We start from the raw sequence: 12,514 nt of genomic DNA on the forward strand, positions 1-12,514 counted from the left end.
TGCTGTTTGTTGTTTTCAATTTTCCCCGTGACCTGCCCTGTCTGGAACTGTGAGGAGTAACAGCGTAACTTAAGTTGCTAGCTACTGTGACAAAGACCAAAGCCGGCGAGAGTACGGTTGAGGACAGTGGTGTCTCTCTGTCACACGCGAAGGATATTTTAAACTAGATCTACAAGCAGTTGTTACAACAACAAGAAAATAGCTTCATGTGTTTTGTCCAAATACTAGTGGATTCTACTAATAAAAGAATGGATGACCTAACCAGAGAGGTCCAGGACCTGAAGAACAGTTTGCAGTTCTCCCGGGGTCAGCTCATTGAGTTGAAACAGGAGAACAGCAAGATGACAGCAATCTGTAAATCATTGAGAGAGGACATCAGTTCTGTGTGTGAATCCATGCTAACAATGATAGATAAATCAGTCTCGAGGGACAATCAAGGCGGAACAACATAATTGTGGATGGAATTGCAGAATCTGCACATGAGACCTGGATGGAATCTGAGGACAAAGTGAGGGAAATGATCTCTGAGAAATTGAAGATGGACCACAGGACGATTGAGGTGGAGCGTGCCCACAGGACTGGTAAAACCACCACCGGCCCAGGTGATAGGCCTAGGCCCGATAGTGGTCAAGTTCCTGAGGTTCAAGGACAAGGTAGCTGTTCTGGAAAGAGCCAAGAACTTGAGAGGAACGTATATCTTCCTTAACGAGGACTATCCTGAAGCTGTGCGCCAGAAGAGGAAAGTAACTGATCCCAGACATGAAAGCTGCCAGAGTGCATGGGGACATTGCTTACATCCGTAATTTATTTATTTATTTATTTCACCTTTATTTAACCAGGTAGGCAAGTTGAGAACAAGTTCTCATTTACAATTGCGACCTGGCCAAGATAAAGCAAAGCAGTTCGACACATACAACAACACAGAGTTACACATGGAGTAAAACAAATGTACAGTCAATAATACAGTAGAAAAATAAGTCTATATAAAATGTGAGCAAATGAGGTGAGATAAGGGAGGTAAAGGCAAAAAAAGGCCATGGTGGCGAAGTAAATACAATATAGCAAGTACATCACTGGAATGGTAGATTTGCAGTGGAAGAATGTGCAAAGTAGAAATAGAAATAATGGGGTGCAAAGGAGCAAAATAAATAAATACAGTAGGGGAAGAGGTAGTTGTTTGGGCTAAATTATAGATGGGCTATGTACAGGTGCAGTAATCTGTGAGCTGCTCTGACAGCTGGTGCTTAATGCTAGAGAAGGAGAAGGAGTGTTTCCAGTTTCAGAGATTTTTGTAGTTTGTTCCAGTCATTGGCAGCAGAGAACTGGAAGGAGAGGTGGCCAAAGGAAGAATTGGCTTTGGGGGTGACAGGCTCATTGTCCACCCTCCCTCCCAGAAGCCTGGAAGGGATGACCTATGTGTTCGTAGCTTCAACCCCGCATCACACACACACACACACACACACACACACACACACACACACACACACACACACACACACACACACACACACACACACACACACACACACACACACACACACACACACACACACACACACACACACACACACACACACACACACACACCAATTGATTAATGGACTGCTTGTCACACCCTGGCCTTAGTATTCTTTGTTTTCTTTGTTATTTTGGTTAGGTCAGGGTGTGACATGGGTGATGTATGTGTTTTTGTCTAGGGGTTGTGTATGTTTATGGGGGTGTTTCCTGTCTAGGTGTTTTTATAAGTCTATGGTTGCCTAGATTGGTTCTCAATTAGAGGCACCTGTCTATCGTTGTCTCTGATTGGGAACCATATTTAGGCAGCCATATTCTTTGGGTATTTTGTGGGTGATTGTTCCTGTTCCAGTGTGCAAGTGTTCACGTTATGGGACTGCATCGTCTTCGTTCATTTTTGTCAGTTAGTTGTTTTTGTTCATTGTTTAAGTATTTCCATTAAATATGGATTATATTCACGCTGCATCTTGGTCCTCCTCTCTTTCACCAGAAGACAGGAAAGGGCTGAAAATAGACCATATTAATATACAGTGGGGCAAAAAGTATTTAGTCAGCCACCAATTGTGCAAGTTCCCCCACTTAAAAAGATGAGAGAGGCCTGTAATTTTCATCATAGGTACACTTCAACTATGACAGACAAAATGAGAAAAAAAATCCAGAAAATCACATTGTAGGATTTTTTATGAATTTATTTGCAAATTATGGTGGAAAATAAGTATTTGGTCAATAACAAAAGTTTATCTCAATACTTTGTTATATACCCTTTGTTGGCAATGACAGAGGTCAAACATTTTCTGTAAGTCTTCACAAGGTGTATTTGGTGGCTGAGTAAATACTTTTTTGCCCCACTGTATGTAGCCTGAGAAATAAGGTTCATGAAATCAATAACTTGCTAACATCAGATAAAATTCATATATTAGCCATTTCTGAGACTCACTTAGATAATTTATTTAATGATACATCAGTAGCAATACAAGGATATAACATTTATAGAGGAGACAGAAATGCTTATGGGAGAGGTGTTGCTGTATATATTCAGAGCCATAACCCTGTAATGCTTAGAGAAGATCTTATGTCAAGTGTTATTGAAGTGTTGTGGTTGCAGGTTCACTTGGCACATCTAAAGCCTTTTCTTTTGGGGTGTTGCTATAGGCCATCACGTGCTAACAGTCAGTATCTAAATAATGTGTGAAATGCTTGATAGTGTATGTGATGTAAACAGAGAGGTCTACTTTCTTTGGGAACCTGAATATGACGGGTTTTCATCAAGCTGTCCACTCAAGAGGAAGCTTCTTGCTGTAACCAGTGCCTGTAATCTGGTTCAGGTTATTAATCAACCTACCAAGGTGTTTACAAACACTACAGGAACAAGATCATCCACATGTATCGATCACATTTTTACTAATACTGTAGAACTTTGTTCTAAAGCTGTATCCACACCCATTGGATGCAGTGATCACAGTATAGTGGCTATATCCAGAAAAGACAAAGTTCCAACAGCTGGAACTAAAATGGTGTATAAGAGATCATACAAAATATTTACTGTGACTCTTATGTGGATGATGTTAAAAATATTTGTTGGTCTGATGTGATTAATGTGGAGCATACAGATGCTGCACTTGATGCATTTATGAAATTGCTTCTTCCAATTATTGATAAACATGCACCTGTTAAGAAACTGACTGTTAGAACTGTTAAGGCTCCATGGATTGATGAGAAATTGAAAAACTGTATGTTTGAAAGAGATGGGGCAAAATGAGTGGCTAATAAATTGGCTGGCTGCACATCTGACTGGCTGACTTACTGCAAATTGAGAAATTATGTGACTAAACTCAACAAAAAGAACACATTTTATTATGAAGCCAAGATCAATGAAATTACTTTTTGATGACTTTAAATTAAATTATGTGCAGAAAGACAAATTCATCTCCATCTTTTATCGAATCAGATGGCCTATTCATCACAAAACCATTTGATATTGCCAATTATTTTAATTATTATTTAATTGGCAAAGTGGGATAACTTAGGCAGGAAATGCCAACAACGATCAGTGAGCAATTGTATTCATGCATAAAAAAACAAATGATGAAAGAAAAGCATTGCAAGTTTGAATTTTATAAAGTTAGTGTGGGAGAGGTGGGAAAATGATTGTTATCGATAAATAATGATAAACCTCCTGGCATTGACAACTTAGATGGAAAGCTACTGAGGATAGTAGCTGACTCTATAGCCACCCCTATCTGTCATATTTTTAATCTGAGCCTAGAGGAAAGTCTTTGTCCTCAGGCCTGAAGGGAAGCCAAAGTAATTCCGCTACCCGAGAGTGGTAAAGCGGCCTTTACTTATTCTAACAGAGACCTATAAGCTTGCTGCCAGCTCTTACCAAACAAATTGTGTTTGACCAAATACAATGCGATTTCCCTGTAAACAAATGAACAACAGACTTTAAGCATGCTTATAGAGAAGGGCAATCAACATGTACTGCACTGACACAAATGACTGATGATTGGTTGAAATAAATTGATAATAAGAAGATTGTGGGAGATGTACTGTTAGATTTCAGTGCAGCCTTTGCTATCATTGACCATAACCTGTTGTTGAAAAAACGTATGTGCTATGGCTTTTCAACCTCTGCCATATCGTGGATTCAGATCTATCTATCTATCTATCTATCTATCTATCTATCTATCTATCTATCTATCTATCTATCTATCTATCTATCTATCTATCTATCTATCTATCTATCTATCTATCTATCTATCTATCTATCTATCTATCTAATAGAACTCAAAGTGTTTTCTTTAATGGAAGCTTCTCTAATGTCAAACATATAAAGTGTGGTGTACCTCAGGGAAGCTCTTTAGGCCCTCTACTCTTTCTATTTTTACCAATGACCTGCCACTAGCATTAAACAAAGCATGTGTGTCCATGTATGCTGATGATTCAACCATGTACGCATCAGCAACCACAGCTAATGAAATCACTGAAACCCTTAACAAAGAGTTGCAGTCTGTTTTGGAATGGGTGGCCAGTAATAAACTGGTCCTGAGCATCTCTAAAACTAGAAGCATTGTATTTGGTACAAATCATTCCTTAAGTGCTAGACCTCAGCTGAATCTGGTAATGAATGGTGTGTTTGTTGAACAAGTTGAGGAGACTAAATTACTTGGTGTCACCTTAGATTGTAAACAGTCATGGTCAAAACATATAGATTCAGTGGTTGTAAAGATGGGGAGAGGTCTAGCCGTAATAAAGAGAAGCTCTTCGTTTTTGACACCACACTCCAAAAAGCAAGTTCTGCAGGCTCTAGTTTTGTATAAACTTGATTATTGTCCAGTCCTGTGGTCCAGTGCTGCAAGGAAAGACCTAGTTAAACTGCAGCTGGCCCAGAACAGAGTGGCACATTTAGCTCTTAATTGTAATCAGAGAGCTGATATAAATACTATACACACAAACATATACAGTTGGCATTTCTGTCCTTTGTTTAAAATGTATTATTTTGTTTTATTATTTTTTTTTGCATTGTTGTTTGCTGTTTTCTTCTGTCTTTTACTTTTTTCTCTTTAGTTAATTATCTTGGTTGTTGGTGCAATGTGGGGTTCTTGGGGGTGGGGAATGGAATTAATTGAAATTTTTATTTAAAATTGTTCTTCTTGGGGGGACTGTGGGAGGGGTCCTGAATGGTTGAGGGACAGCTATTGGGGAACTGTGGGGGGGGGGGGGGGGGGGGTTGGCCTGGTTGTAGATTTGTCAACGTGCCCTCGAGCAGGGCATTGACCCTGGATGCTTCTGTGTGTCGCTCTGAATGGGAATCTGTTGGATGACTGGCATGATGTAGTTGGTGAGCAGCTTCACTGCAAGTATATTGTATGTTTCAGATATTCAATAAATAAATAAATACAAAATGATAAAATACTATGCATGCCAGTCTCTCTTGGCTAAGAGTTGAGGAGAGACTGACTGCATCACTTCTTCTTTTTATAAGAAACATTAATGTATTGAAAATCCAAGATTGTTTGCATAGTCAACTTACACACAGCTCTGACACACACACTTATCCCACCAGACATGCCACCAGGGGTCTTTTCACAGTCCCCAGAACAAATTCAAGAAAGCGTACAGTAGTATATAGAGTCCTTATTGCATGGAACTTCCTTCCATCTCATATTGCTCAAAAAAACAGCAAACCTGGTTTAAAAAAACAGATAAAGCAACACCTCACGACACAACGCCTCTCCCCTATTTGATCTAGATAGTTTGTGTGTATGCATTGATATGTAGGCTACGTGTGCCTTTAAATAAAATGTATGTTGTTCTGTCCTTGAGCTGTTCTTGTCTAATGATGTTCTGTATTATGTCATTCTGTATTATGTTTTATGTTTTGTGTGAACCCCAGGAAGAGTAGCTGCTGCTTTTGCAACAGCTAATGGGGAACCTAATAAAATACCAAAACCAAAAAAACACCTTTGGGATGAATTGGAACGCCGACTGAGAGCCAGGCCTAATCGCCCAACATCAGTGCCTGACCTCACTGATGCTCTTGTGGCTGAATGGAAGCAAGTACCCACAGCAATGTTCCAATATCTAGTGGAAAGCCTTCCCAGGAGAGTGGAGGCTGTTATGGCAGCAAAGGGGAAACCAACTCCATTTTATTTTTTTGCCCATGATTTTGGAAGAGATGTTCGACAGCAGTTGTCCACATACTTTTGGCCATGTAGTGGAGCTAATTATTGGACTCCAGTCAAAGAGCAGCTAATGCCAGGACCTCTAGTCAGAGTGGCTGTGGAAGAAAGGACTCTGGGCTATTCAGCTGCTGCTGCTCAGTATCCATGACTTTCACATGGGGCCTGTGTCTGTGTGTCAATGTCACTGTGCATGCCTGAGATAGTAATCTGTGGTCAGCAGTGATTGGTTCTGTTCCCTGCACGCATCTGTTCGATCCCACTCCAGATGCTGTGCTGAGCCCACAGAAAGGCCAATTAGGCCTCACTGGTAGGGGTAGAAAGAGACGCTCTAATTGACATTATATTAACATGGAGCCAATAATAATAATAATTAGACATGGGACTTATACATTGCTTTCAAGAACCCAAAGTCACTTAGCAATTGTAGAAATGAAAACAAAAGCAAAAAAACAGGAGTCAAAACAAAACGTCAAACTAAACAAAAACATGAATAAAGAGAGGGGTGGGCTCAAAGAAGAGAAAGAGTGTGATGTATCAGTGTATGGGGAGGGGAGGGTTCGGTATCTGGATACGAACCCAGTTCAGTATGGTGAAGAGAGGAGTGTCTTAGTAGTGCATTTCTTTGCTTGTATGTGTGTGTGTGGGGGGAGGGATCTTGTAATCATTGCATTGGGAGACAGGAAGCCAGTGGAGTTCACGGATGACAGGGGTGATGTGGTGCCTGGACGTAGTGTGGGTGAGGAGTCATCTTCTATTTCTCCCTCTGCCTCCAAAGCGCCATCCCTGGAATATGAACTGCTGGCGTTCCTATTCTGCTGTCTCTTTTCTCCTCCGTTGACAGTTCAACTCAATGTAATTGCTGCAGTAGTCCAGGCTGTTGCAGGTACTCTAAATCAAATCACCTCTTATTCCCCACTGCTAGTTCTCAATCCAATCATGCGCGCAAAGACACACATACACACACCATTCAGCCAGGCCGACTGCATCATTTTCCAGAGTTGATGAAAACAGCCTTTAAAACGGAACGATTAGCAACAAGATGTGTCTAACCTCATCATTGCCAGAGAGCACACTTGATCTACAATTGACAGACTCAGCGCAGTGGGGGGGAGCGGCCAGTAGATGGCGGCCACAAACACATGTTCGGTGGAAGCACTATCATCTCAGTGCATTTGTATTCCTCATGTCCACCCCATTAAGTAAAAGACAATTATGGAGAGGGAGGTGGAAATGATGCCCATGGAGCCTGTGTCTCAACGCTAAACAAAGGATGGAGTGTATGGCCTCAGGAAACACACACAGCTCAGCATAGGAGACACAGTATTGCAAGGGCATACATTTGGCAGAGGCAAGATATATCTTACGCAAGAATAGAGACAGAAAGATGTGTGTGTGTGTGTGTGTGTGTGTGTGTGTGTGTGTGTGTGTGTGTGTGTGTGTGTGTGTGTGTGTGTGTGTGTGTGTCTTTGCGCGCATGATTGGATTGAGAACTAGCAGTGGGGAATAAGAGGTGATTTGATTTAGAGTACCTGCAACAGCCTGGACTACTGCAGCAATTACATTGAGTTGAACTGTCAACGGAGGAGAAAAGAGACAGCAGAATAGGAACGCCAGCAGTTCATATTCCAGGAATGGCGCTTTGGAGACAGAGGGAGAAATAGAAGATGAGAGGGCCGGCAGCCCAGCCTGCTATTCCCACACATGCATCTAGCGGCCAATAAATCATCTGGTAGGGGACCTCCACAGTGGGCGTTACCAAACACATCATCACAGCATCTCTCTTTAGCACTAGCAATGTGCTGCAGTCTAGTCAGAAATCTCTAGCGGAATCCATCAAAAGTACAACTTTTCAGTAGACCTCAAACAACAGGATGGAAATTATTACAACTGAACTGCTCATTTTGTTCACGAAGAAAGGGGAATTTCATATATTGATGGTTGAGCTTACCTGTAGTTGCCTAAGTAGACCCCATCAGGGTTGAGCATGGGTACAATCTTAAAGATCACATGGTCACGCAGGATTACAGCTACAGGGTGCTGGCTGACCAGGAAGTCAATCACTCCTAAAGCAACACAAAGGACACTGTCAGGGTTATTAAGCCCTCCAGATTCACTCTACTGTATGGCTGGAGAGAATCACTCTCAAAGCTATTCTATTTCATTCACACAAATATGCACACACATCCTCACACACACACTCCCAGTAAAATTGACTTGAAAAGAAAACCCAAGGCCCCAGTTAATTGAGTTTTGAGAAACAAAAGGAGAAGGACAAAAGGGAGCATTATAAAAATCAGAGGGGAAACCTGAGACATCCCTCCAAAATCGATACAAATTGAATAGAGCTGACAGTGGGATAAAAACAGACAGCGCAGAGGACCTGATTAGCCCACAGGGCCTCAAACACTGAGTGAGGGAGATAACGCTATCTGCTACAGATGAGACACAGAGACAGCCAACGAGAGAGAGAGGGAGATTGAAAAAGAGAGCGAGACAGAGAGAGATAGCATTGAGACATGTAAACAGTGCCGGCCACTGAAAAGCCCTCCACAGCCCTGGACTGAAGCAGGATAATTGACAGGTAAATAAGAAGCAGAGAGGGCCGACAGCCAGCACTGTGTACCCCTCCCTGCCTCCCTCCCTCCCTCCTACTCCAGCCGCCCGCCCCACTCTGTCCTGCTCGTTACCACTAATGGAGGCATAACAAGCTCTCTAATTGAGTCAATGTGGCAGGCAGGAGGAGAGAAGGAGCGTGGGATACAGGTACAGGCCACAGAGTGTGCCGTCTAATTGCTCGGACTTCCTGAAATGATTTCATGCACATCTGCGTGTCGGAGTAGGGGTTGGTCCTAAGTGGAGCTCAAAGTCACATTGAGCTAAGTGCACTGTCTGCTCTCAGAGCTACGTGGTGACCAAACGCTACGACACCAACTGGGTGTTTTTCCACTGTTTCTTACACTCGATTTTCAACAATGGCAAAGTAAAGAAGACCCAAGACAAGACATCTTATTAACTGTAACTCACTCTTGCTGCACTTCAGATGTCCTTTATGTTGAGGAGAGAAACCCTGCAGGAGTTCAGTTACTTGTCAATGAAACAAGTATTTCTCACCTGAAGAGCCTGTCTTAATGAAAGCCTGAAAAATGGCAGACACGTTAAGGGAGGTATGAGTGGAAGCCAAGGATTTATTTTAATCATCTGCTTCTTTTTCCACTTATTTCCCTGTAATTCTATGAGAACTTGATAAACTGCTTAAGAGATGCTCCACCTGGGCTGTATGTGTCTTTGTGTTTGTGTGTGTGTGTGTGTGTGTGTGTGTGTGTGTGCGCATGCTTATTAGGGAGGTGTATAGAGCAGAGAGAAACCTACCTTGACAGATGCATGGAGACAGAGACCTACCTTTACAGATGGGTGGAGACAGAGACCTAACTTGACAGATGGGTGGAGATAGAGACCTACTGTATCTTGACAGATGGGTGGAGATAGAGACATACCTTGCCAGATGGGTGGAGACAGAGACCTATCTTGACAGATGGGTGGAGACAGAGACCAACCTTGACAGATGGGTGGAGATAGAGACATACCTTGCCAGATGGGTGGACAGAGACCTATCTTGACAGATGGGTGGAGATAGAGAATACCTTGAAAGATGGGTGGAGACAGAGACCTATCTTGACAGATGGGTGGAGATAGAGACCTACTGTATCTTGACAGATGGGTGGAGATAGAGACATACCTTGCCAGATGGGTGGAGACAGAGACCTACCTTGACAGATGAAGGATGCAGGCGACTCCCCAGGGTGTACACGGGCTGTGAGAACAACAAGCTTCTTCTGCTTCGCTGGATTCTGTTGAGCTGGAGAAGAAACACACACACACACACACACACACACACACACACACACACACACACACACACACACACACACACACACACACACACACGTTAGATGAGAATATGGTCAGGGACACTGGGGCCCTGCTGTCAGGATTAATTGGTCACTAAACACACTTCACAGGTATGCGGTGTAAATTAGCATTCTGGTCAATTCAGTGACAACATTCACTGACTACTGCACGCTGGTGTAATAAGGAACATACAGTATCTGCAGACTGGGATGGAAATCAATTCTATTTAACATTGTTAGAAAGGGACATTGTGACCCAATGGAAATGATGTGACATGTGTGCTAGTGAGACTCCTCTAACCCATTTGTCCAAGGACAGGCTCTTTTTAATGCTGCAAATTCAATTCCATGTACAGTTTTCCCCACCAAAGATGCCACAATGACCTCCAGATCCATTTGGAGATATTCTGCTAGAGGTATGTTTTCACAATCTACATGATGTCCATGATAGACTGCCCAGCTTAATGCACCATAAATCAAATCTGCCTGCTATTTTCTCTCTGTGAAAGTACCAGGCTACAGGGGAAATGAGGAAGAATTGCATTCAGGCTAATAAAATTGGCTGGATGAATACCGGTGCTGCTGGACAAAAAGCTGTTAACATGCTGATCTGCCTCCACCTGCTGCGAGTCACGCTCATACCTATTCCTGCCTCCTCTGTTCTGGGTGGCGGACGACGGTACGGGGCTCTGACGCTGCAGCAGCCTTTGTTCATGTAGCACAATGTTCCCCTCGTTATCAACTACATGATGGGATTTCCAAACACCAGGCTCTGCCTCTCATTTCCAAAGAGAGCAGGCAGGTTTCATTACCATCAACATGGTTACCTGCTGAATGGAGCGCTGGTATTCACCAGACAAAGCAGCACACAGAAACACAACCGCACAGAAACAGTCCGCATATATCCCTGAATCTGGCCCCCTCTACCTCACTACATATAGTTACACCCCATACATTACCACATACAGGCCAAACCTTCCTTCGCTTTGTCTCTTATTCAATATGGAAGACTACATTCCATATAGCAGGGATCATATTCAACTATATGAAAAATGGATATATCTCTGGGCATGTGGCCCAGTGGTCACAAAGAGGAAGGTGTGCGTTTGCATCTTCAGAGAGTCCAGTGGATGAATAAGTGATAGAGAGACGCCAAGCACAATGGAGGAGAGGATGGATTGACACCTTGGCTGGTATTGAGGAGGGGGTATCACTGGTGCCCAGGTCAACCCACAAATACTTCCCCCTCACTCTCAGCCCGCGTATGAATGAATCATTAAATAAGCTCATGGATTATTCAGCACGCTCTTTGAATGATGTATACATTTATCACGGTCCGTAAAAACAAGCATGAATAGAACTAATAAACTCAGCAAAAAAAGAAACATCCCTTTTTCAGGACCCTGTCTTTCAAAGATAATTAGTCAAAATCCAAATAACTTCACAGATCTTCATTGTAAATGGTTTAAACACTGTTTCCCGTGCTTGTACAATGAACCATAAACAACTAATGAACATGCACCTGTGGAACGGTCGTTAAGACACTAACATCTTACAGACGGTAGGCAATTAAGGTCACAGTTATGAAAACTTAGGACACTAAAGAGGCCTTTCTACTGACTCTGAAAAACACCAAAAGAAAGATGCCCAGGCTCCCTGATCTTCTGCGTGAACGTGCCTTAGGCATGCTGCAAGGAGCCATGAGGACTGCAGATGTGGCCAGGGTAATAAATTGCCCTGTCTGTACTGTGAGACGCCTAAGACAGCACTACAGGGAGACAGGACGGACAGCTGATCGTCCTCACAGTGGCAGACCACGTGTAACAACACCTGCACAGGATCGGTACATCCGAACATCACACCTGCGGGACAGGTACAGAATGGCAACAACAACTGCCCGAGTTACACCAGGAATGCACAATCCCTCCATCAGTGCTCAGACTGTCCGCAATAGGCTGAGAGAGACTGGACTGAGGGCTTGTAGGCCTGTTGTAAGGCATGTCCTCACTAGACATCACCTGCAACAACGTCACCTATGGGCACAAACCCATCGTCGCTGGACCAGACAGGACTGGCAAAAAGTGCTCTTCACTGACGAGTCGCAGTTTTGTCTCACCAGGGGTGATGGTTGGATTTGCGTTTATCGTTGAAGGAATGAGCGTTACACCGAGGTCTGTTCTCTGGAGCGGGATCGATTTGGAGGTGGAGGGTCCGTCATGGTCTGGGGTGGTGTGTCACAGCATCATCGGACTGAGCTTGTTGTCATTGCAGGCAATCTCAGGGAAGACATCCTCCTCCCTCATGTGGTTACCCTTCCTGCAGGCTCATCCTGACATGACCCTGACATCCTGACATGACAATGTCACCAGCCATACTACTCGTTCTGTGTGTGATTTCCTGCAAGGC

General features: G+C 43.2%; 1 protein-coding gene across 1 annotated transcript in view; it reads right to left on the bottom strand.

The window, feature by feature from the left end:
• The window catches only part of LOC110522763 (cytosolic carboxypeptidase 6), a 472,883-nt gene that overhangs the window by 28,593 nt on the left and 431,776 nt on the right, over positions 1 to 12,514 (bottom strand). Inside the window, exons 7-8 of the mRNA XM_036969475.2 lie at positions 9,967 to 10,056; positions 8,149 to 8,263 (exon numbers count right to left, since the gene is read on the bottom strand). Of these exons, the coding sequence (XP_036825370.1) occupies positions 8,149 to 8,263; positions 9,967 to 10,056 (205 nt within the window). The remainder of the gene's footprint in view (positions 1 to 8,148; positions 8,264 to 9,966; positions 10,057 to 12,514) is intronic.

Source organism: Oncorhynchus mykiss, chromosome 4 (genome assembly GCF_057628025.1).
Source record: "Oncorhynchus mykiss isolate SJ-2025 chromosome 4, ASM5762802v1, whole genome shotgun sequence".
Classification (NCBI taxonomy): domain Eukaryota; kingdom Metazoa; phylum Chordata; class Actinopteri; order Salmoniformes; family Salmonidae; genus Oncorhynchus; species Oncorhynchus mykiss.